Raw genomic sequence first — 22,976 nt, forward strand, 5'->3', positions numbered from 1 at the left:
CGCCGACCTCCTAAGGGAGCATACGTTTATGCCTAAGGCATAAATCAGGGAGGTACCAAGGACAAAGCTAAGACGGGCCGAGCACGCATTACCAATAGAATTTGCCTGGCCTCCAGGCACCAGCCATCCAAGATAAAGTCGAGCTACTTTAACCACACAATTTCTCTTCATCTAGGGTAACACGACACCTAGCGAAGTAGAGCAACTCTCTCCGCTAGATCTCGCATTTACCACCGTCGCGGATGACTCAAACGGGGGTCGAGTCTGTTGATTGATTGTATGTAGTATCACTTGCAGAATGACATGTTCTAATTTATTGTTTGTTTGGGTATTGACTAGCTCTCCAGTCCACGCACGTCCTTTCTCATTTTCGCTTATTACTGCGCCCGCCCTTGCCGGCTCCCCGTTTTGGCGGGACAGTCTCAGCTCCCGCGTGTGAATCAGACTGGTCGTCTCCGGGACTTCGACGACGCATTGTCCCCGTTGACACGGCTATGAACTCGTCCTCGCTATCGCTTTCGCCCAGAGTGAACAGAATCGGCATGCGAAACTCTTCACCTTCCGTCTCGTCCTCAATCTTCAGCTGGTGCTTGGTCATAACGTCCACCTCCTCGTCTTCTGCGTCCAGTCGTCGTCTGTGGATCTCTTCTTGCGCATAGAGATCGAATTCGTCTTCCTTTTCAATGTACTCGACGTTCTCCTCGACCTCGGCAAAATCGGGCGCCAAAGCCGACCACTTTTGCGGGCTAATGACTGACCAAATGTATATTCTGCCCGTTTCTAATCCGCAGGCTGCCAGCATGGCACGAGCAGGGTGCCATTCGATGACTCCTTGTTCTTCCTTTGGATCTTTGAGCATGCAGACCAAACTCCCATGGTTGCGCTCCCAAACATATAGCTCATGGTTGTTATATGTCGACGCAGCAACATATTCGCCTGTTGCGCTGAACGTGACGTGGTTCCATGACAGGCGGTTGACGACGTCTTGAAACTTGTGCTCAATTGGTATTTGTATCGTGTCCGGATCGAGGTCCTCGGCAGACAGGTTCGGTATCCGTAGTGTGCGAATGATGCGATCCTGTGAATTGACCAAAAGATCGCGACCGGAACTCGTAATTCGCAGCGTAGTGATTGCGCCGGCGCAGATCTTTTCGGAGTAGATGATCTCGAGCGTTTTGGCGTCGATGATGTTGATCTTGCCCTTGCTTGTTCCAGCAAGAATGTGGTTCCCGGAGGTGGTCCAGACCGCTGATGTGGTCATCTGTTTGGCATCCTCTTTTGTCTGTCGCTCGTCGGCGTTCGCTCGTTTCGGTGCGGAAGGGAGTACGCGCTTGACATCGACGGGTTCGGAAACATCAACGAGGGCAGGCTGTTCTTCGAATACAGCGGCGACGAATTGAAAGCTGGCCGCGGTTAGTGAGGCAAGCAGTGGCGAAGGGCCGGGGTCATCAACCTATTCCACGGGTGAAGTTCTGCCATGTATACCGGCGCACGAAAGCGCACTTCGCGGAACCTGCTGCCGTCTTTCAGATCCCACAGAATGGCCCTCCATCCCTGGCACGCAGAGAGCAGGTAGCGACCACATCTAGACCAGCTGAGAAATGTGATGCTTTTGTTGTGGCCACGCAGCTTCCTCGCCACGCCCATAGTCTCCAGATCCCAGACAGCAACAGTTCCATCGACGCGCCCGGAAGCGAGGTAGTCTCCCTTGCGATTAAACCGTAGAAAAGTCGCATGGCCCGATCGTATGGTGCCCGTGATGCTTTCCGGGTAGTCCTGGAGCAAGTAGTCGTCGGAGAGAAGCAAGTTCATGTTGGTGACGCGGGTTGAAGCGAAGATATACCCTAGAAGGTGGTCGCGCGCTGGGTATGTGGTTGCGCCCGCCGAAGCAAGTCCATAAGCCGGCGTCCCTTTTATTTATGGGAATGCGCGTCGCGTGGGTGCAGAAGGGTCAAGGGTTGTCGCAAAGTCAAATATGGTAGAGATGGTCGCATGCGCCGTGGGCGGGACCAGATTCACTGCGCTTACCGCTGCTGTGGAGATCCACGGCGGGGCATCGCTTTCACTGTGCTGCCAGACTCGGCTCGATGTCCAACTTTGTTTCAGCAACAGCACAAGGACGACCTTTCAGAATGGCAAATTCAAAGTTGGTGAGATGCAATACTGTTTGATTCTCATCGTCTAATTTCTCTCTAGATTTGAGTATGTCCGGGAGTTTGAACAGCCAGACTCCCTACTGCGAAACACATGGATCGTGGTTCGTGTGGATGGCAGAGCTTTCACCAAGTAAGAGCTACATGCGCTCCGCTAAATCTGGCTGCTACTAACTTGAACTCTAAGGATGTGTGCAAGATATGGATTCGAGAAGCCGAATGACCGCAGAGCGCTCGATGTCATGAACGCAGCTGCCAAAGCTGTTGTCGCCGACCTTCCAGAAGTTACAATTGCGTATGGTGTCAGCGACGAGTACAGGTAATGACAACTTTTCTACGCACAATACGGCATGCTTACATTTTAAGCTTTGTTTTTCATAAATCTTGCAATTTATTCGAGCGAAGGGCAAGGTACGTCGATATCTATAACTATCCAGGTGACTCACATACTAACATGAAGTAGTAAACTTGTCAGCACCATTGTGTCAACTTTCACAGCAAATTATGTCCACTGTTGGTCAACGTACTTCCCGGACACACCACTGTCATTCCCCTTGCCTACATTTGATGGGCGCGCAGTTTGCTACCCAACCGTTCAAAATCTGCGAGACTACATGAGTTGGCGCCAGGCGGACTGTAAGCAACGTCTCTTCTGCATATGCATGAATTTCCGCTAATGAATCAAGGCCATATTAATAATCTATACAACACTGCTTTCTGGTCTTTAGTTCAGCTTGGTGGGTTGGACAATAAGGAAGCGGAGAAGACACTTGCGGTAAGCATCCACCAGTCTACCGTAGTGATGCAATTAACTAAGACGCTCCACGCGCAGGGCACACTGGCCGCTGATAAAAATGAAATTCTGTTCTCTCGCTTCAACATCAACTATAATAACGAGCCCGAAATCTTTAGAAAAGGAAGCGTCGTCTTCCGCGATGTGCGTACGACAACGCTCCGACTCTTATGCTAGCTAACATGACCCAGTACGAACTCGTCGACCCAGCGAGCCACAACACGGCAGATGCAGTTGATGAATTAGCAGAGCCTGTTCAGCAGTCCAAGACGCAGAACGAGAACGACAAGAAACGCCGATCCAAGGCGCGAATCGTGGTCGAGCACTTGGATATTATTCGAGATGACTTCTGGGACCGAAGACCATGGATCCTCTCCAACAAACCAGGCAAAGTGCCCAAGGAAACGTAAAAATAGCACAAAGTATATGAATACTCTTCTATTTCATGGCATCATTGTCTGTAAAGAAAATGTCGTCTATGTTACCTAAAGACCACCCAAGCGCCGACGCAAATGCAAAATCTAATAAAGAACGCAATAATAGTATACCCACGGGTCAAAGATTCAACCTACTTTCCGTCCTGTTCCTTTCGTTGCCGTCTCTTTTCTTCTTTCCGTGCTCGCCGGCGTCGTTTTTCCTTGGCCGCGTCATCGCTCGAGTCCGACTTCGACCCCGACTTTTTTGACTTGCGCTCTTGTTTCTGCTGAGCCTTTTCCTCCTTGCGCCTGCGCTTGGCTTCTTTGCGCGCCCTGCGCTCCTCCTTGGTCTCCCCAGCGTGCCGCGCTGCTTTCTTGGCCCGCTTCTCAGCGGCGTCGGAGCCGGGCTCGGTGGTCGACTCGTCGTCGGAGTCGTCGGAGTCGTCGGAGTCTTTGCGCTTGTTCAGGGCCGCGATGGTGCCCTCGAGGAAGCCGCCGCGCACAAAGGTGGTGTAGAGCGAGTACTTGCCGAGCGAGCCCTTCTCGATGGCGTTGAGCTTGCCGGTGGTGATGGTCTGCACAACCTTGCCCTTCTTCGACGTGTCGAGGCCTTGGAGCTGTTCGTCGAATGCGTTCATCCACCACTGGTCGCTGGTGAAGTGTTGTGTGGCGCCGATGCCCCTCGTGTTGTCTTTTCTGTTGAGTAGCAGTGGTTTGGAGAGGCCGACAGTGTCGTCCGTCTTGTGAAGCGAGTGACCTTTGCCTCTCCAGCCTTGGGCTGTGAGGAGTGCACTCGCGTTCATTGTGTCGAAAGAGTCTGCCCCTGGTATCTTAGGAAGTAGAGGGCAAGAAGAGGTAGAGAAGGATCCCCCAGACTTTGTGTCGCAAAGAGGCTGAGGAAAAGGCAGTGATTGGTCTCGCGGCCTTGAGTTTTTCTGTGGGGCCGTCCGGCTTATCTGCTCCGGACTACTGCTGATAGACGCGCTACCCTATAACAAATAGGATTTTTGTAGTAATTTGCGGTGCGCAAAATCGATGGGTTAGTAATAGCATTTAGTTGGGGGTTATTCTAATTTGCCATGCTACTGAAATTCAGCACATCAAAATATCAACTGGCTGTCTGTGTATGTTGAGCTGGCCTCGAAACGAACTGGCTGTGTTAGCACAAAAACGCAACTCAGAGCTGACACCAACCATGGCAGGAGTCAAGGGTACTGATATGTATTGGTGAAACTGCAATCTCTTCGTTTTTTTAGCTTTTTTTGTCTCCAGTCCGGCCCCCCTTCCGTTCCATTACAACCTTGCACAATACCAAGGAAATCTGTCTACCCAAAGCCACGGGCCTCGGCCGGCGTATTCCCGCTAGGTCCTGAAGAGCCCTGTGAGCGGATCTACTTTTTAGGGACTTTTTCGCGCGTTGCTGGCTGTCTGATGGGACCGAATCATGATCATTATAGTGGGCCGGGACAGTGAATGTTTCCTGACCGAAATGACGTAACACCCAGACCCAACCTGCCAACAGGTACAGTTGGCCTTTGTTCACGAGTTTGCCGGGATCAAATTCTGTGCTCCTCATGCGAGCGTTTTCTCATCTCCAACTGTGCAAGGGTAATGTGCAGACTTTCGAAGCTGAGCATTAATATGGCGCCCTTTTGTTCAGATCCGCGGCAGATCGTCATTGCCCTCGATCCGAAACGGCGGATAGAACTGCTCAAGCTCGTGGACGACATCATTTTTTCCATGACCGCTCAGCTTCAGCCCAGGCCAGACGAGCTAGGATTGGTATCTATTGAATCTAGCATATACGGAGAAGCTCACACACCACGAAGTGAAGAAGCCACGAGAACGTCTTCCCCAGACAATGAAGCCGTCAAAGCCGATACGTCTAGCGGATCCGTCACGTTGTTTGATGCTGACGAGACGCATGCCAACGATACAGCCGCAGCTCCCACGGATAAGAAAAAGGTTGGCCCGGCGAACCCGTTCAAAAATGTCAAGGTTGGCATGCCGTGGAAAAGCAACCCCAACACCCCAAGCAAGTCCTCGACACGGGCTGAGGAGGTACAGAGCGCTGCGCGCCAGTATATGGAGGAGTGGGAGCATGAGTTCGTGCCCAAGCTCGAGGAGATTGTGCGCGTGAAGGACAACGCGAAGATCGTCGCGGAGCGCAAAACACGGCGTCAAGCTGTGCAGATGAATGAGGAAAACGAGCGCGCCGAGAGCAAGCGCCGATCTAATTCTGACGACGCCCGAGACGAGCAAACGGCGTTTGCTATTATGCAGACGCTCTACCCGCCCATCCCGACGCCCCTCACTGAGCTCTCCGTGCACGACCGCCACGAGGCCATCAGCTGCGTGTTGCTTCTACTCCTCTCCACGGGCAAATACTCGGCACACTCGCGGACCCTGATGCTGGCGCTGACATCCTCGCTCGACATCCCGCACTCTTTCCTCAACATTGAGGAGGCGCAGATTGCGGAATCGCTGATCGAGCAGTCGACGGCAGATAAGGGCAAAAAGGAGGCCATGTCGGCCGACGCCGAGGCAGCCAAGCGCCAGCAGGAGAACAAGTTTGGCCGCTACTGGAAGGTCGGCCTCGCCTCGGTGGCCGGCGCCACCCTCATCGGCGTCACGGGCGGGCTGGCAGCGCCACTGGTCGCAGGCGCCTTGGGAAGCATCCTAGGCGGTGTAGGTCTGGGCGGTGTGGCGAGCTTTCTCGGCATCTTCTGGATGAACGGTGCTCTCGTCGGCGCTCTCTTTGGAGCCTATGGAGCCAAGATGACGGTACGTAGCCAAGAGTGCTGATTTATGCGCGAGTACGCTGTATACTGATAGATACTTAGGGCTCCATGATGGACAAATATGCCAAAGAGGTTGAAGATTTCAAATTTATCCCCCTGCACGAGTTCCCTGACGGAAATGGCACGCAAGGCGCCAAGGGCCGTCGTCTGCGCGTCACACTCGGCATCAACGGTTGGCTCAACTCGGAGAGCGACATCACCCGGCCTTGGGAGGTGCTGCCCGCTGACACGGAGGTTTTTGCGCTGCGCTACGAGATGGCAACGCTGCTGTCGCTCGGCACCGCCCTCGGCGACCTCGTGCAGTCGTTTGCGTGGAAGGCCGTCAAGGTCGAGATCATCAAGCGCACCGTGCTCGCGACGCTCTGGGCCGCGCTGTGGCCGATCCAGGTCCTCGCATTCGCCTCCAACGTCGACAACCCCTTCAACCACGCGTCCAACCGCTCGAAGAAGGCCGGCCGCCTGCTCGCCGACGCCCTCGTCAACCGCGTCCAGGGCGAGCGGCCCGTTACCCTCGTCGGCTACTCTCTCGGCGCCGTGGCAGTGCACGCGTGCCTGCAGGAGCTTGCCGAGCGCCGCGCGTTCGGCCTCGTCGACACCGTCGTGCTCGTCGGCGCGCCCGCGCCCTCCGACCCCGCCCACTGGCGCACCCTCGGCGCCGTCGTCTCCGGCACCATCTTCAACGCCTACTCCGAGAACGACATGGTCCTCGGCTACGTCTACCGCGCCCATAGCCTGTCCCTCGGCGTCGCCGGCCTGCAGCCAGTCCGCGACGTCGCCGGCGTCCGCAACCTTGACCTGAGCGACCGCGTCAGCGGCCACCTGCGCTACCCGAACCTGCTCGGCAACATTCTGCGCGAGTGCGGCTTCGCGGGCGTCCGCGCCGACGCGGAAATTGAGAAGGACGACGTCATCCGGCTCAAGGAGGAGTACGCCGCCGGCCACGCCGTCGACATGGACGGTACCACGGTCGCACCGCCCGACGCGGAGGACAAGGTCGAAAAGGGGGACGGCGTTGACGAAGCGACCGCGCTGGCGGAGAAGTTGCGCGTCGGCGAAGAGTTGCGCGAGGCACCGCCGCAGCCACTGCCGAATCGCCCGTCCGCGCCGCCTGAGACGCGTAGAAAGCCGGTGCCGGCGCCTGCGGCACCCTCCAAGAGGGACGACGAGGATTCTCACGATGGTTTCCGGCGCATACCCATGATGGAATGATGACTAAGTGTAGCGAAGACCCGTTAAGCTCTGTTGGAAAACATCTGGACAAGGATAAGGAGATATGGCAGAAAGTTTACTTGGCGGGCAGAGAGGCGTAGTCCGTATTTGGGCCCGAGAAAAGGAACACTGCATTTGGAATTATGTGGCTATAAAGACTGAAATGGATATATTGACGAAAACGATCTTGGCTTTGGCTATAAAAAAGAGAAAACAACATAGACTGGCTTGGGAAATCGGTAAAGGAAGAAAACAAGAATACTATATAAGAAAGCCTGCTAATTTGTAAACCCCATCATCGATCAAAACATTCTGGCAAGAAGGAATCAAAATGACAGCAAACACAATAGAATTAGACAAGGTCTTGTCGGCATATAGAGAGAGAGAGAGAGAGGAAGACAGAGGTGTTTTGGCACCCTCAACAATAGCGTCTGGGTAAAAAGTAGACAACAACAAAACAAAGAGAGCAGAAAATATTGACCAAGAAAACTCGGGCAGCGGTACACCACTGCTCTATTAGGTAGTTAGTCTCCTGCGGCGAGAGGATTGATCATCGGTTCGGCCTAGTCGGCAAACGCAATCGATTGAATCCTTTGCCCGTCCTCGTATCGCCACCTCGTTTTATGGTATCATTTAAAATGTCGGCAGTAAAAAAAAAAAAGACACTAGTTAAGAAAATGGGCAAAACATCTCCATAGGGTATTGCAGAAATAAAGAAAAGAAATCAATCGGGAAAGCAGGCTGAGGCGTCAACGAAGACGTCTTAAGCACTGTTCTTCACCGGAGGGGGGGAGTTGGTGCCCTCCATGTTGCCAGTTAGCTCAGCAACACGGGCCTTGATGCGAGCAACACGCGACTCGATTGCTGTTTACCACGTTAGCATGAAGTAAGAATAAAACAAAGATGGCTAGTACGTACTCTCCTCACCACTGGTGTCCTCATCTCCATCACCAGCGGCCTTGCTTGAGGGCATGCTGCGATCGCGCTCGTTCGTTTGGCGCTGAGTAGCACGGTCGGCAGCATTCTTGCGGATCTGTGCCCATCTATCCTGCACACCTGGGCTGGCGGTCCGGGTGAGTCCCTCGGTGCTCTGCTCTTGAGCGTCCTGTCTGTTCCGCGCGATAGGTGGAGGTGTAGCATCATCCTCTTCAGCAGTGTCGGGGACAAAAGCAGGCTGATCAGTCAGAGGGCCTTGATCAAAGCGAGAGAATTCGTCTTTGTTTTCGGTGTCTACGCCAGGAGTCGCAATCTTGGCAGCCTCAACAGCGGGATCCTCTAATTCAAGAGTCGGTTCGTTAACCGGCTCCGTCTCAGCAACCGTTTCGGCAGGTTTCTCGCTGTGATGCTCATCGTGGCCCTGGGTGTTGGCGACGGCTGCGGCGGCATCTTGCTGCAGCATACTGTTCAGCTGGGCAGCCGAGTTCTCGGGGAGCTTGGAGAATCGGTTTTTGCGGAACAGCTTGCGAAGACCGCCCTTCTCCTTGGCAGGAGACTTTGGTTGAGGTTCAACAACCTTTGTGGCAGAGACGGACGCTGGTAAGGGAGAAACTGGGGCACTCACAGGCTCCCCGTCTTTGGGAGGAGGGGCTGGAACTGGCTCGGTCTTTTCTTCCTTGCTTTCCGCCGCCTCGTGAGCAGCGGTCTTGCTTTCCTGAGGTTTTGGGCTCTCAACTACGTCCTCAGGCTTTGTAGCTGCAACCCTCTCGACGGCGGCAGGGGAGCTGATGGGTACCTCAACAGGAGCTGCAGCGACAGGTTTTCTCTCAGTCGCCTTGCCGTTGCCGTTAACGGCCTTGGCACTACCGTTAACACTGCCGTTGGCGGTGGCATTGCGATGCTCTTCCGCCCCAGAAGGGGAAATCGAGACGCCTCGGCCAGCATTGCTGTTGGAGAGGTAAGCATCCTTTACAGTTCCCTTGTCGTACTTCTTGACCCATTTCATGGCAGAAGAAGCTTCGCCAGCGATGGGGGGTTGAAGGTCAAAGACGCTGTTGGTCTTGTCGCCCAACACCTCCTCATCTGTACGACCACGTCGAGCAGGGACAGGCTTGTTCCCCAATTCCTGGATTGCACGCAGCTGAGCTGCCTTGGCGGCAATCTTGGCCTGCGTCTCGTTGCCGATGCTGGTAGTGCTACCACCAGCGGGAACTAGATCACCCCTTTTCAGAGAATGCTTGTTGGCAGTCTTCCGATGCGAGACAGTGCGGCTTCGCTTGGTCCAGCTAAAGAATCCCTTCTTTTCCGCAATGTAGGCGCCCTCCTGCGGGTCGGGGGCAGCCCCGGCAATGAGTTCTTCCATAACTAGCCATGCGCCATTGTGAACGGTTGTTTCAACAACAGCGCAGCGTCCAAAAGCAGCCTTTCTCTCGCTGGTCTCTTCGGGCGCCAGACTGCTCATCCAGACCCACCAGAAAGCATCATCCAGGTCAAAGGGAGTGATGCTGGCTAGCTCACCAGGCTCGAGGTCTCGGTCAGACTCAAGACGTGGTTGGTGTGACTGAGAGCTGTGCTGTCGCTGGACATCGATGGGGGGTAGGACCTGGTCCGGGGGGACCAGCGTATTGTTGTTACCGGAGTCATCCACAAAGCCAGTCGACAGGAAGTCGGCCCAAGAAGGTGTGGTGGGACGCATATCGTGGGCGGCAGAGGCTGGGACGTTGTGCAAGCTCTTGCTTGGACCAAACGTCCGCGGCGCCCGCTTGACTGGGACAGCGCTCTCCTCGTAGTCATCTTCCTCGGTCAAAGCACTCGCAAATCCGATATCCTCGAATCGCGACCACGAAGCGTCGCGAAGGCTGGTGGAGTGCTTTGCGCTGGAGGCTTGGGACTGGTTGGCAGCGGAAATTGCCTTTAGGACACGTCGACATTCTTCGCTAAGGGCTTCGGTCGCGTCATCAAAGTCGGAAAGCTTGCGAAGAGCAACGTCGGAATCGCGATACTCGAACTTGCTGGCACGCCGAAGGAGCGCAAACGGAGTGGGCGAAACAGAGTCAACAATCATGACGAGTTTGTTGGTGCGTGAAACGAGCATCTTGGAAGCCTTAGGAGGGTACTCTGTTTCGTTGAGAAGCTTCTGAAGAGATCGGGGCAGCATCGTGATGCCGGTCAACTGCTGCTCTGGGGAGAGAGATCGTAGATATGCGAAGAAGAGGTGAGTAGTGGCATCGGCGGCCCTGGTTGGTGTTAGCACACTGTGATCATGTTCAGTTCTGCATTGGACTCCGCTCACTTTCGCCAGGCCTTGTAGCCTCCGTCAAATCCATCGCCTGTGTCCTTTTGTTCAAACGCCCACCATGCGGCCATACGGGAGAGCTTGACACCGCTGAGCCCGTTTGTCTTGCCGTGGGCGGCAATGGCAGCAACTAGCTCGAAGAAGCTAAAGATGATTTGCTGTCTGGAGTCACTCTCAACACTAATGGGGATGAATGTTTTGAAAGAATCCCTGGCGAGCTTGGAGTCTGTGGGGACTGGGGTTAGCTATAGATGCGAGATGGAACCTTGAAGGGAAAACTTGCCGAGTTCGCCAATCTTGAATAGCTCGTATGCGTCCCAGGAGACAACGCCACCTTGAAGACGGCTCCAGCACCATTTTAGGACGGAGGCGAGGACCTTGATATTAATTAGCGATGCTATTTTGCCACGGCTTGTATCGAGGCGCATACCATGGGCTCTGCGATTCGGACTTCTTGGAGCAGCCTCTCCCCGTGCAGAGGGCCTTCCAGGCCGTCCTTGCCAAAAAAGTTCCGGATGAAGGTTCGGACACCGCTGGGATTGGAGGTCGGTCGGAACGGCAGAAGGAGAAAGGGATGGTCAAGGCCTGTTGTACGATGTGGTCAGTTCATGGTAGCAGGAGGCGACATGGCGGGGTGGCACGAAGCTATGATGCTGTGGCACAGGGCAGCGTTTGACGAACCTCGAGACTTAATTTCCTGGGTACAGCATCGGACTAGTTCATCGATCTCGTCTGGTTCGACGGAAGCGCGAGTATAGGCGTCATCCCACCTGGGCTTTGGGGGTAGGGAGCCGGCGAGGTTGTTGGTGGCATGCTTCCTTTTCTGGCGGGCATCTCTTGCCTTGTTGATGCGGGAGAAGATTCCCGGCATCCTGAGGCAGCACGACGAAGATCGTCGGGAAGGGCTCGGGGGGCTGGAGGACTCCGTGATGAGGCGGCGCTGAGGCTAGCAGCGCATACAAATCCAAGGGAATAGGGAAAGAAGCCTTTGGGCAGAAACGGACGGGAGGGGGCGCGGAAGAGGGGTCGGAAAGAAGAGAAGAACAAAGAGGATTGATGCTTTAAAGAGAAGCAGCTGGGAAGACAAGAGTACGCAGAAAGCGAGGATATCGGCGACAAGGTGTGTAGTGAAGCGTCAGGTTGATGCGTCGAGGTCTCGGCCAGGAGAGGCGCGATCCGCAGCAGACGTGTAAGTGGTAGGTGAAGAGGTAGTTAGGTACAGTAGGCGGCTGGTTGGTGCGTAGAGCCAACTTTTGGCGAGGCCCTAATAAGAAGAGAATGCGAGGCGGCTGCAGGCGAGCTGGAGGAGACAGGCCCAAGATGACCAGGGAAGTCTATTTAGCAACGACAACGGCAACGGCAACGCATGAAAGGAATAGAAAAAAAGAGCAGCCGGATCCGACAACGAGAGAAGGGACCCGGACGGCGGGCAGAACGAACGAGAGTAAGATAGGAATAGAGTGGGAGAAAGAAAGCTGAGGAACGAAAAAGCAAAATGAGGGCGCTGGATTTGGTGTGTGGGAAAAAAAGGAGAGGGTGAAGTCAGTCGTGCTTGTGTGCGTGTGGTGACGACGGGACGAGGGACGAGGAACGAGGGGGGCCGGGTGTGATGCGACTGTGGCCCTCTGTACTCGGTACTATCGTAGGTAATTTCAAGGTCAAGGTACCTTAGTAGGCCAGCAACTTAGCAGAAGAGGTTGAGAGAGGAAGAGAAGGACAAGGAGATTGACAGATAACCAAGGTACCACTAAACTACATGGGAAGTGGGATTGAGGAAAGTTGGCGCCAAAAACGCATGTCCTTGGGTCAATGTTGTTAGTGCAAAGTACTAATGCAATTCATTATAGCTGCCTAGCAGTGATAATAAATGGAATCACGACCTGAGGTCACAGACGTCGAGGAGCAAGGTCCCCTTTTGGGGTCTCCTTTTCGCTCTTTTGCTGTTGGCAAGGCCAGCTAGTTCAGGGGTCCGGAGATGGGCCAACGGGCTGCAGCGCCCACACGGGCGGCGGGGCTTGTCTGCAGACGTGTTAAGATTGGAATGGGTCAGTCCTCTTTTTTTCTTTTGGCCCGGCAAAGCGCATGAATTGAGGATGAGATGATGAGTGGCACTGACAATGAGTAGCCACTGATCATTGAGTGACAGCGCATCAGTGCAAGCTGGAGCGGCAGCTGAAGATGAGAATTGGCTGGCTGGCTAGCTGCCACTTGAGTGGCTGCAAATTAATTAGCTTCGCCTGGACTAAGGTTAGTGGGTCCTTCCATCTCGCTACTTTCAGGTACCAAGTACATCGGGGTATGGCGATTTGGTCGTCCCACGGATACTACCCTTAGTTGTTACCAGTTCGCACTTCTACTTAGTTGTATCTGAGCTAAGAAAATGTTTGCATGGATTGCAAACCTCGTGCTCAAATCGAACTTTTTTTTTGCTATCATCGTAGATTGATTGCCTTCAGACCGAACCCATCACATTCATAACCAACCCCAGCGTGGCGCCCTTCTACCCCTGGTATCCGGTTAAAATTCCGCCCAACAATTGCCTTGCATCAGTGGAGACACCCGCCATGGGTCCCCCAATTGCTGCTCGCCAAAAGTTCAAGGTACAAGACGGCAAGGAGTTACAAAACCTATTTGTTGTAACTAGAGCCGACCGTGTGGTGATGAATTGGAGTCTAAACGCAGCTACTAACAAGAACCGAAAAGCGCCATGGCAAGATTGTCGACTTTCTTCATCTGACTCTGTGGCCCGGCGTGCAGCCGCCCCATGCAACGCTGCACCTAAGGTAATCTTTTACACCTGCAGGGCGTCAAGTGCCGGCCGACTAGTTAGCGCACTGGAATAATTGGCGTTTGCTCTGGACGACGATCTGCCTATTTGGAACCCAACCCTCCAAAATATGGCAATAATCTCTCGTCTGCGAATACGTCCATACAATTCATCATAATCTACCAGTATCCGATTCAACGCGGACCCAGTCCGCAACGGACAATACTATTCGTACAGCGGCAGACGGACCGGTCATGCTGTGCTGTACGACATAATATCATCAACATTCACCCCTGCCCCTGACCTGACGTGCTGCCACCCATCGGTCCAATCACCATCGACCTGCCCATCTGCATTTTCTATGTATTAATCTCAGCATTCGAGCACCACCCACACTTCTCACATCTTCACACCAGCACTGCCTCGCCACTCGTCGCAGCGACACCTCAAATCATGCGTCGGCCTTGTCGCGCTGAAAAGACAGGTCGCCAACCAACACCTACGCGCCGCTTGGGCTGACTCGGGACAACTCGCCTGGCTACCAGTACGCTATTCGCCGCCATGACACTCTACTAATAAATCAACGGTCACTCGGTCATCAAGCCTCCATCTGCTAGTTATTAACGAACAGTTGCCCACGCATACAGACACAATCGTGGTGTTCCTACATAGTAGAAACCACACACTGCCCTCATGCCTTGTAATACCCCCCTCTATCTGCTCCCCCGTCCACGCTGTCTCACAGTCAAATGCAAGCCACTTATTACTATAGAAATAAATGCCGCCAGTCAATGATCATGCCAATCCAAGGACGAAAGAGCGGGCAAAAAAGTCTTGCCGCGGACAACAACCCCATTCGCCCCGGCCCCCCAGCCAGTGGCCCCTCATACTGCGTTGGCACACATATCGGCAGGGGGGAAGCCATATCGTCCAGCTCATCACTGACGAAGTCTTTGAAAGCCTGACAGGATACGTAAGAGCGAGGAATCTTGATTGGACAAGGCCCCATCGCATAGAGAAACGTAGTCGTTTGATTCTATGTGGTACGAGAAAGAAACACCATACACGTCAGCCAGAAAGCCCTGGTTTGGACAGCACACGCTCGCTGCGGCGCGGCGCATAAGGATTTACACATTGGCCTACTAATAAAGCTACGTCATGTACGCTGCAATGCTATCCAGGTTCAATCATCCAAACAAAGAGAAAATCATGACATCACAGCATCAACTTGCCATGCCATGCCATCCTATGGCTTCGTTGCTTGTTCCTCCGCTGCTTTGATGGCTTCTTCCAGAGCCTCCTCGTCATCCGATCCAATCTCATCATCCACTTCCACATTTTCCTTGCCGGCCGCGGCCTTCCCATTCACCTTCTTGTCCAGCGTCTTGATCACCACTCGTGGCTCGGTCAGCGTCGAGTTGCCCGGCACAAGCGCCCAGTCAATCTCGCCCTCGCTGCCGTACCGCGCAACCAGCCACTCATTGGCCTTGCGAAAGTGGCCGCAGTCGAAGAAGCCCCTAGACGCGCTCAGCGGGCTCGGGTGCACGCTCTGCAGAACCAAGTGCCGCTGCTTGTCCACCTTCATCACGCGCTTGCCCGCAGGCGTGCCCCAGGCGACGAAGACGACACCGCGCGTCCGCTTCTGAGCGATCAAGTCAATAATTTTTTGCGTGAGCTTCTCCCACCCGCGGTTCGAGTGCGAGTTGGCTTCGTGCGCCCGCACCGTTAGGCACGTGTTGAGCATCAGCACGCCTCGATCCGCCCACGGCGTCAGGAGACCCCCGTTCTTGGGAGGCTTTTCAAAGGCTGGATAGTCCTTGGCGAGAGCAATGTACATGTTTCGCAGTGATGGCGGCGCCGGCGTGGGCGGTCGCACCGAAAACGCCATGCCGTGCGCCTGGTTCACGTTGTGATATGGGTCCTGGCCGACAATGACTACCTTGACATCGTTGAACGGTGTATGTCGAGACCTTGGCCAAATAAGTTAGAGACAACATGTAGCAGTCTGTACATGATGGCGAGAGCAAACGTACCATGAGTACACGTCCTCCTTGGGCGGGAACCACTTCTTTCCGGCAGCCGCCTCTCTGTCCAGGAACCTCTTCAAGTCTAGGAATTCCTTTGTCGTTATATCATCCTTGAGCAGACCTAACCAGCTCTCGTGCATTGTGTCAATTTCTAGCTTCAAAAGGGTCTTTTGCTCTGAGGTGAGGCTGGCGAGCCACTTCTCCTTGTCGAACTTGGCCGTAGGCGCGGGCGCCCTGGCTGAGGATGCTGCGCCTGCGGTTTGGGCCGATTTGGGTGCTGCGCCGAAGAAGGCGGCAATGTTGCCATTTGCCTTTGGCTTCTTGGACTCTGGTCCAGGCCCAGAGCCACTGGCCTTGCGCTTGACGCTCGACATGATGTATAATGCCGGGACGAGGCTGCGTGCCTGGGAAGTCGCTGCTTGGCGGAGTAGTGTGAACGCCGTGGCTGCGAAGTACTTTAAAGATGGGGAAACTGTGGTTTTGCAGCTCACTTGATGTTGAGGGAGAGTTGATGGCCTGCTGAGATGAGAAGGAAACAGAAATTGATCAAAAGAAAAAGGGTGCGAGACGGCAAAGGGACTTGACCTCAGCGCAAGACCCTGCTCTGCAAGCCACCAAGAACGCGGTCTCAGCAAATGGTTGACCTGACGCGAGCCCTGGCTCCCATTTACGCGTGCTGTCGCAGCCAGTTGGATCGCTGTGGGGTGTTCGGCTGGGGCATCTGGTTCCACGCCCTGCTACCTTAATCTGTAGATGATCGAGTTTACGGGTTAACACTTTTTAAGTGAAGTTTCAACACAATTAAGTCAATTTTTCTTTGGAGATGGCTGTACGCAATTCTGTGTCTTGGTAGTTTTAGGGATGGGAGGTAGGACCGGAGCACCGTACGCCCAGGCAGTCGCCGCTGTCGTTGACTGCTGCTTAGTCACCACACTAGAACAGCCCGACCCTTGCAAGGAAGCCGCGGAGCTGGATCTGGACAGCTTGTACAAATGACAGCCCTGGTCGTATGCTGTCTCCAGCCGTCAATTATCCCACCTCACAACCCTTTTGATACGCGGGCACTGCCTGTAGGATCGCCATGCACTTTGCTATCTACATTATTTGGGATTTCTAAAAATAGCCGAGTATGAAAAGCTCGGCTGTGTGCCTGCTCCGTAAGTGGCTGCTCCGAACTTCCTCTGAGCTCTGGCATCCAGTTACTGACAACATTTCAGTGCTTTGGCAGGCAGCAATTGGCGCTACATATACTCAACAAAAGCCTTTGAAGAAGAATAATCCGAACGATGCCAGAGTTGGAGATGCGAACGGACCGACAACCGACCTAGCTGCCAGCGGCGCAGATCAGCTGGTCATTAAGCAACAAGGTACGACGGGCACGCTGCACCCATCCAGCAGACACTGACTCCCACAGGCTCCGAGCTAGTCGACGCTGCGTTGTCAGAGCTTCAAAAAACACCGATGGCCACGCGAAAGAAACACAAAATGGCCTCAGGCCTTCTCAGCTTCACCGCACGATACCTTCTCCGAGCACTGCCGACCATACCAGCGACCGGCCCGGTACAAAAGCAAGCTTCGACATTGAGCGGGCCTGTTGCTGCGGCAAAGGGCCACCTCGAGAAAGCTGCGGCGCAAAACAACTCTGACGCGCTGTATCTGCTTGCAGAACTCAACTTCTTCGGATACCACAACTACCCTCGAGATCTCCAAGTTGCCTTCGACTACTACCAACAGCTGGCCACGCACAGCGGAAATACCACCGCGCAATACATGCTGGGGCTTTTTTACTCTACAGGCATTGGTAATGTCGTGCCTCAAGACCAAGCGAAGGCGCTTTTGTATTACACACTTGCCGCCGAGCGCGGAGATCCTAAAGCGCTGATGGCTATCGGCTATCGCCACCATAGCGGTGTCGGTGCAGTCAAGGACTGTGAGACAGCTATTAAATATTACAAAGAGGTTGCCGACAAGGCTATCGAATGGTATAGAGACGCTCCTCCTGGAGGCCAGTCCTGGACCCAGGAATCATGGCGCATCTCAGATGAGCATGGTGGTATCTATGGCGAAGGGGCTAGCGCATCGAGCGCGGGATTGAATGCTCTGAAACGCAATTTGCATTCTAACGACAATGCCGATATAAGCGATGTTATTGAGTACCTCGATCTTATGTCGCAAAAGAGCGATTCTAAAGCCTCGTTCAACCTTGGCCGACTCTACTATGAAGGGCAGCGCGGTTTGGAGAAGGACTTCGACAGCGCTTTGAAGTACTTTTTTCTCGCAGCTTCAAGATATTGGAAACGTGATGGGCGTGCTGCGGATGGCAGCAAAAACGGCGCGGACAAGGTGGCTGCCGAGGCAGCTGGCTTCATCGGGAGAATGTATCTGCGCGGTGACGGAGTCGCGCAAAACTTTGACAAGGCTAAGGCGTGGTTCGAACGCGGCAAGTCCCACGGTGATGCTCAGTCGCAGTGGGGGCTTGGCATCATGCTGCTCAACGGTATGGGCGTTCGACGAAACATCAAGCTGGCGACGGAACTTCTGCGAACGTCGGCCGACCAAGACTATGCGCCGGCTCAAATACAGATGGGCCGCTTGTTCCTTGACCAAGGCAACCCTGAGGACGTTAAAACGGCTAATTACCTCTTTGAGCTTGCCGCCCGGTACGGCAACATCGAAGCCTGGTACTATCTGGCGGAAATGACACACCACGGCGTTGGTCGCGAGCGACAATGCCAACTTGGTCTTAGCTACTACAAGACTGTTGCCGAGCGGGCTGAGCCGCTGGTCTCGCTCTGGTCACAGGCCAACTTGGCATACGAATTAGGGAACCATGACCTGGCGTTCCTCCAGTATCTCATGGCTGCCGAACAAGGATACGAGAAAGCACAGACAAACGTGGCATTTATGCTCGATGCCAAGTTTGGCAAGTTATCCTTGGTTGAGCTGCTCATTGGTCGTCAGGAGAATAAGGTCAGCCCCATGGCCAATGCCAATCTGGCCTTGATTGAGTGGACTAGATCATCGCGACAGTCCAACGTGGATGCACTGGTGAAGATGGGCGACTACTATTTTTACGGCATCGGCGTCGAAAAAGACCTTGCCAAGGCGGTTCAATGCTACACCGGAGCCTCAGACTATCAGCAAAGCGCGCAGGCGCTTTTTAACCTAGGATGGATGCATGAGAATGGCATAGGCCTGACGCAAGACTTTCACCTTGCTAAGCGATACTACGATCACGCTCTGGTAGTCAACTCCGAGGCATATCTCCCCGTCACGTTGAGTCTTTTGAAGCTTCGCATGCGCAGTGCGTGGAACACCTTTACACATGGTCCGATTCATTCTATTCAGGACGAGCCCAGTAAGTGACGGTGCTGCCAGGCTGACATGCGGGGGCCCGATACTAACAACGACTGCAGAGAAGAAGAAGGACTGGTCTCTCTCGGAGTGGATCAACAACTTCATCGACGGAGAGTTGATATACGAGGACGACTATTATGAAGATTACTACGATGCCAACACTATTGATGGTGGGGAAATTTTTGATGACTCCAACGTGCTGGAGAGTCTGCTGATTATTGGCGTCACTTTTGCCCTTGTCGGACTGGTTTGGTGGCGGCAGCGGCTGCAGTTGCAGCGGGCCGAAGCTGAGGAGCGCCGGCGGCGCGAGCAGGGCCTTCCACCGGCCGCGGCGCCCGTGATGGACCCTGATCTAATGGGCAGATTTCCCGGGTGGGCTGCCGGTGGCATGGGGTTCTGATGCTTATGCTTTGTGAAGAAAGGCCCTGGCTCATTGTACATAATAAGACGGCGTTGGAGATAGAGCGGACGTACATGATTAGCGACAAAAAACGATACAAGAACATATCCTGAGAAACTTTTAAAAGGATTGATATGTCGGAGGCGTGACTTGGTTTTTCGGCCGTGAGGGATGTTTGCTCTGACTTGATAAATGCGGCGCTGCTATGGACATTGAGGGCGGCACACTGTATCAAGATGTACAACACAACTGGTTCGATGAGCCCCGATGCTGGAGAGGCTGCGCACACGGCAGCGTTTCATTCCGAGCGGCGGCGAAGTAGGGGGTGCTGCGCAAGGCGTCTGGCAATATGGATCTATCCGGGCATGACGTAGAGTTGACTGGAGAAGCCGCCGCATAGGTTCATTGCCCAGCGGAAGCCATCCCGGGCTGCAGACGTATCCGCCCCGTTTTCCCTTGGCGGATGAAACCGCGAACTTGCCATGTTATCCGGGCAAGGAAGAAAAGAGTTTACGAATACATGTGACTATGATTTGGGGGGAACTTTACGGGTGATGGCGCCGCCTCTCACAGAAGTCGATACGTTTCGTACACGCGAGGGGCAAGGTCTGAAACGAGAGCGGGGGGTTCTTGTGACACGGGATGCGCATCAGAGAGGGCTGTAGCTGCGACACAAGGAAATGGGCGGGAGAGAGTAGGTGTGAAGTACGAAAAACAGGTAATGCAGAGTAACGAGAAAGGGACGCCTTCTGGGGTTAACGAGGCGATGCGAGGGAGCGGGCCGGTGAGGAAGCTGGTGATTCCTAATTTTGCTGACGAAGTGGCTGTGCTAGCGCCCAAGTTGAAAGGCGAACGGGCAACAGAGAGGCCTTCGGTGAATGGGAATCACTACGCCTTTGATTGAACTTGAAAGGGCGGCATTAAGGGCCTTGTTTATAGGAGGGCAAAATGCACAGCCTGCTCATGAAGTTTGTAATTAGGCAGAAAAAAAGGAAAGAAACAGGCTCTTTTGTGTTCGATCCCCCGAGTACAACACAGCTGTGACAACGCGCCACTTGTCATCGGGCTGTGCAAAACGGCTGGCCTTTCCAGCCACCTCTGGCAAAGTACCAGCCCCATAGTAACCATGCAGCCAAGGTACCTTGTTTTTTGAGTCTCTGCAAACGCCACCGTTGCCAGCGCTATATCATCTCCGTTGAGCCCGCCACCCACGCCCCAGGAACAACAACCACCACCACCATTGTTTTCTGCCCATCCTTTTCCCTCATCAACGAACAAACCGCCCTCTCGCCATCCTCCTCCTCCTCCTTTTGCAAACCTAACAACCGCGCCATCAAACTCCAACGACGACAAACGCCTCGCCTTCACCACCCATATCCCGCTCGCAGCGCAGCGTACATACATACTGCCTGGTGGCGGTTGCGCCGCGTCGAACTCGGATAGCCTGAGCAACAAACTCGCGACAAAACTAGAAACGCCATGGCTCCTCCGCCCACGAGCCTCGTCGCGCGCTTCGACGACTATTACTACGGTGGCTTTTGGTATACAACAGTACGTCTTATTGAGCCATCCTTTGCCCCCGTTGCCCCCAGAGGGAGCTCGCAGCGCTTCTGCATGGTCTGGCGACGACGCATATGCTGACGGAACTTCTCTTGCAGGCAGGCTATGCCATCCGCTGGTCGCTGTTTGGCCTCTTTGTGCTCATCATCCTCGTCTGGGTGGTTGGCGGCTACTTCCACGCCAAGCACCTGATGAAGAAGGGTCTGCCCCTGAAGTCCTATCACAGTGTACGTTGCTCTTTGCCCCCGGTTTCGATTTCGCTGTACTTTTGTTTTCAGTTTCTAACACGGTTCTTTTCCCCTTTCACAGTGCTTCTTCCCTCGACAGCCGCGCATGCAGCAGGCCGGCTGGTACCGCCCATACAACCCGTACCCTTACGGCCAGCCTCAGGACGGCTACAACATGCACTACATGCCGCCACCGCCGACCTACGACGCTAACCGACCGCCCGAGTACATCCCACAGCAGGGACCGCCCGCCGGCGCTAGCAAGGTCGATCCCTCGCAGTGGTCCGGGCAGGCGGCGAACCGCCCGGCCGAGTCGAGTGCGGCGGGCGCCGGGACCGGTGGTGGCGTTCCAGAGTACGCGGCGCCGCCTGGTCCGCCTCCGGCTGCCGCGAGGCAGTAGATCTGAAACAAGCTGGCGGCGAAGTGGGGGGAATACCAGTTGGCATGGAGTACGGGAATGTTGTCCGCATAGACGGGCAAGCAAGGTGGGCTTGCTTGCTGGGCCTTGCTGGGCCTTGCGGCAAAGATATTGAGCTCCTGCTCTCTATTTTTTTTACCATTGCGTGCGGCGTTTCATACTTGAAAAGGGAAGTCTATTAGTTTGTTGTACTGTATTTAGCTTATGGGTCAATGGTGCTAGCGCATGGCCAACGCTCGCCAATAATTTCGCGCCATCTTTGGTTCTATCCCGAGGGCCTAGATCAATCCACGTCCATTTCTATATCACCTGTTTCAGCCTGGCCCGGCGCGGGTTCAGGTGTTTTTGTGTCCACCGCCACGGTATAGGAGCTGTCCGCGTCGCCGGCAGCCTGACACGCGCGATGCCGTCGACGGGCTTCTAAGATGGCCTTGCGCACGCCGTCCTTGTCCTCGGGCACGGAGAGCGACTTGGGGTCGCTGTATAGCACAACCTGCATGCCAGCCAGCTCGCCGTCGCTGTTGGCCAGGACCTGAGGCGGGATGCGCGTCTCGCGCAAGCGCTTCTCAATGTCCGGGAGGAAGACGAGCCGGGCTTCGTCCGGTTCGCTGTCGTCGTCGGCGAGCTCCTCGTCTATGTTGTAGATGTACACCTTGTGCTTGGTGTCGTCGAGGTGCATCACGTTGTCGTTATCGTTGCCAGTACTTGTTGTCGTCGGGGTCCGCCGCCGTTGTGGGCTCTCGACCGGGACGTAGAGCTTGGCGCCATCGCGTTCTGGACCGAGAGAGACATTAGTAGTGTTTATTGACTGGGGAATTGGAGGAATCGGCGATATATGGCAAGAGGAGATGATAGAAAAACAGGCGAGAATATAATAGACATACCTATGTTCAACAAACTTAGCCTCTTGGAAAGGCGCTCGTTGTCTTGCTGGGCATCGGCCTTCCGCTTGTGGCTGTTGCCAGCGCTATTGCTGGCCTGAGGTAGCCGCTGGCTGGGGTCCATTGTCCAGCCAGCGCGGCTCGAGAGGGAGATTGCGCTGGCCACACTGGTCAACGTCACCTTTGCATCAATTCGATTCCTCGCCTTGCTTGCAGGAGAAACGCCCGGCACCCAGGAGGCGTGTCGCGCACGGTCTAGAAGCAAGCCTCTTGATTGCTTGTATTCTTTATGACTTTTTTGCAGATGCTGTGACACGTCGCGAGGCGGATTGAGTCATCGAATGTTGCAGTTGTTGCAGTGTGGTGGTGGTGGTTGTGGCAGAGGGCAGCAGCGGTTTTCGGCGTTGGCTCTGGCTCTGCGGCGGCTCCAGTTGACTCACGCTTGTGGAAGATTCCATCCGTCCACAGTGCAGCGGTCCCCGTACCACCGTAACCAGTACCCTTCTTCTCAGCGCTCCGTTACCCACCAGAGCGAAGCGGGCAGTTGCCGCCACCATTATTACGGATCTTATGCCCACCAACATCACCACCGCAAACACATCTCCCCTCCTCCACATTCTCAAAGACACCCTTCTGCAAACACCGCCGCCATACCCCGAATACCCTCCCGACGAGCCTTTGCCTGTGCCTCCATCCCCTTCCGATCCCGTCACTTGCAGCGCCGTCTGTATTCCA

General features: G+C 54.6%; 9 protein-coding genes across 9 annotated transcripts; 4 read left to right on the forward strand and 5 right to left on the reverse strand.

Moving 5' to 3' along the window:
* Positions 1 to 364: 364 nt before the first annotated feature.
* ISF_08386 (WD domain-containing protein) lies at positions 365 to 1,812 on the reverse strand (the record flags this gene model as incomplete). The annotated part of the gene is made up of 2 exons (XM_018851989.1): positions 365 to 1,453; positions 1,504 to 1,812. The coding sequence occupies 2 exons, from the start codon at positions 1,810 to 1,812 to the stop codon at positions 365 to 367; spliced, it is 1,398 nt and encodes a 465-aa protein (XP_018700886.1).
* Positions 1,813 to 2,132: 320 nt separating this feature from the next.
* On the forward strand, positions 2,133 to 3,356 carry ISF_08387 (tRNAHis guanylyltransferase, eukarya; the record flags this gene model as incomplete). The annotated part of the gene is made up of 7 exons (XM_018851990.1): positions 2,133 to 2,146; positions 2,197 to 2,286; positions 2,341 to 2,472; positions 2,617 to 2,789; positions 2,882 to 2,928; positions 2,986 to 3,090; positions 3,138 to 3,356. The coding sequence occupies 7 exons, from the start codon at positions 2,133 to 2,135 to the stop codon at positions 3,354 to 3,356; spliced, it is 780 nt and encodes a 259-aa protein (XP_018700887.1).
* Positions 3,357 to 3,514: 158 nt separating this feature from the next.
* ISF_08388 (hypothetical protein) lies at positions 3,515 to 4,165 on the reverse strand (the record flags this gene model as incomplete). Its single annotated transcript, XM_018851991.1, has 1 exon — positions 3,515 to 4,165. One exon carries the CDS (start codon positions 4,163 to 4,165, stop codon positions 3,515 to 3,517), a length of 651 nt encoding a protein of 216 aa, XP_018700888.1.
* Positions 4,166 to 5,003: 838 nt separating this feature from the next.
* ISF_08389 (DUF726 domain-containing protein) lies at positions 5,004 to 7,372 on the forward strand (the record flags this gene model as incomplete). The annotated part of the gene is made up of 2 exons (XM_018851992.1): positions 5,004 to 6,146; positions 6,206 to 7,372. 2 exons carry the CDS (start codon positions 5,004 to 5,006, stop codon positions 7,370 to 7,372), a joined length of 2,310 nt encoding a protein of 769 aa, XP_018700889.1.
* A 763-nt stretch (positions 7,373 to 8,135) lies between these two features.
* Positions 8,136 to 11,475, reverse strand: ISF_08390 (hypothetical protein; the record flags this gene model as incomplete). The annotated part of the gene is made up of 6 exons (XM_018851993.1): positions 8,136 to 8,236; positions 8,291 to 10,545; positions 10,602 to 10,830; positions 10,870 to 10,981; positions 11,035 to 11,189; positions 11,286 to 11,475. The coding sequence occupies 6 exons, from the start codon at positions 11,473 to 11,475 to the stop codon at positions 8,136 to 8,138; spliced, it is 3,042 nt and encodes a 1,013-aa protein (XP_018700890.1).
* A 3,142-nt stretch (positions 11,476 to 14,617) lies between these two features.
* Positions 14,618 to 15,772, reverse strand: ISF_08391 (uracil-DNA glycosylase; the record flags this gene model as incomplete). Its single annotated transcript, XM_018851994.1, has 2 exons — positions 14,618 to 15,341; positions 15,405 to 15,772. The coding sequence occupies 2 exons, from the start codon at positions 15,770 to 15,772 to the stop codon at positions 14,618 to 14,620; spliced, it is 1,092 nt and encodes a 363-aa protein (XP_018700891.1).
* A 755-nt stretch (positions 15,773 to 16,527) lies between these two features.
* On the forward strand, positions 16,528 to 19,155 carry ISF_08392 (ubiquitin-protein ligase Sel1/Ubx2; the record flags this gene model as incomplete). The annotated part of the gene is made up of 4 exons (XM_018851995.1): positions 16,528 to 16,555; positions 16,616 to 16,765; positions 16,813 to 18,756; positions 18,815 to 19,155. The coding sequence occupies 4 exons, from the start codon at positions 16,528 to 16,530 to the stop codon at positions 19,153 to 19,155; spliced, it is 2,463 nt and encodes an 820-aa protein (XP_018700892.1).
* Positions 19,156 to 20,634: 1,479 nt separating this feature from the next.
* On the forward strand, positions 20,635 to 21,342 carry ISF_08393 (hypothetical protein; the record flags this gene model as incomplete). The annotated part of the gene is made up of 3 exons (XM_018851996.1): positions 20,635 to 20,706; positions 20,814 to 20,942; positions 21,025 to 21,342. The coding sequence occupies 3 exons, from the start codon at positions 20,635 to 20,637 to the stop codon at positions 21,340 to 21,342; spliced, it is 519 nt and encodes a 172-aa protein (XP_018700893.1).
* Positions 21,343 to 21,643: 301 nt separating this feature from the next.
* ISF_08394 (hypothetical protein) lies at positions 21,644 to 22,365 on the reverse strand (the record flags this gene model as incomplete). Its single annotated transcript, XM_018851997.1, has 2 exons — positions 21,644 to 22,134; positions 22,245 to 22,365. The coding sequence occupies 2 exons, from the start codon at positions 22,363 to 22,365 to the stop codon at positions 21,644 to 21,646; spliced, it is 612 nt and encodes a 203-aa protein (XP_018700894.1).
* Between the last annotated feature and the right edge of the window lie 611 nt (positions 22,366 to 22,976).

This window comes from Cordyceps fumosorosea (assembly GCF_001636725.1).
Source record: "Cordyceps fumosorosea ARSEF 2679 chromosome Unknown scaffold_29, whole genome shotgun sequence".
Lineage (NCBI taxonomy): Eukaryota > Fungi > Ascomycota > Sordariomycetes > Hypocreales > Cordycipitaceae > Cordyceps > Cordyceps fumosorosea.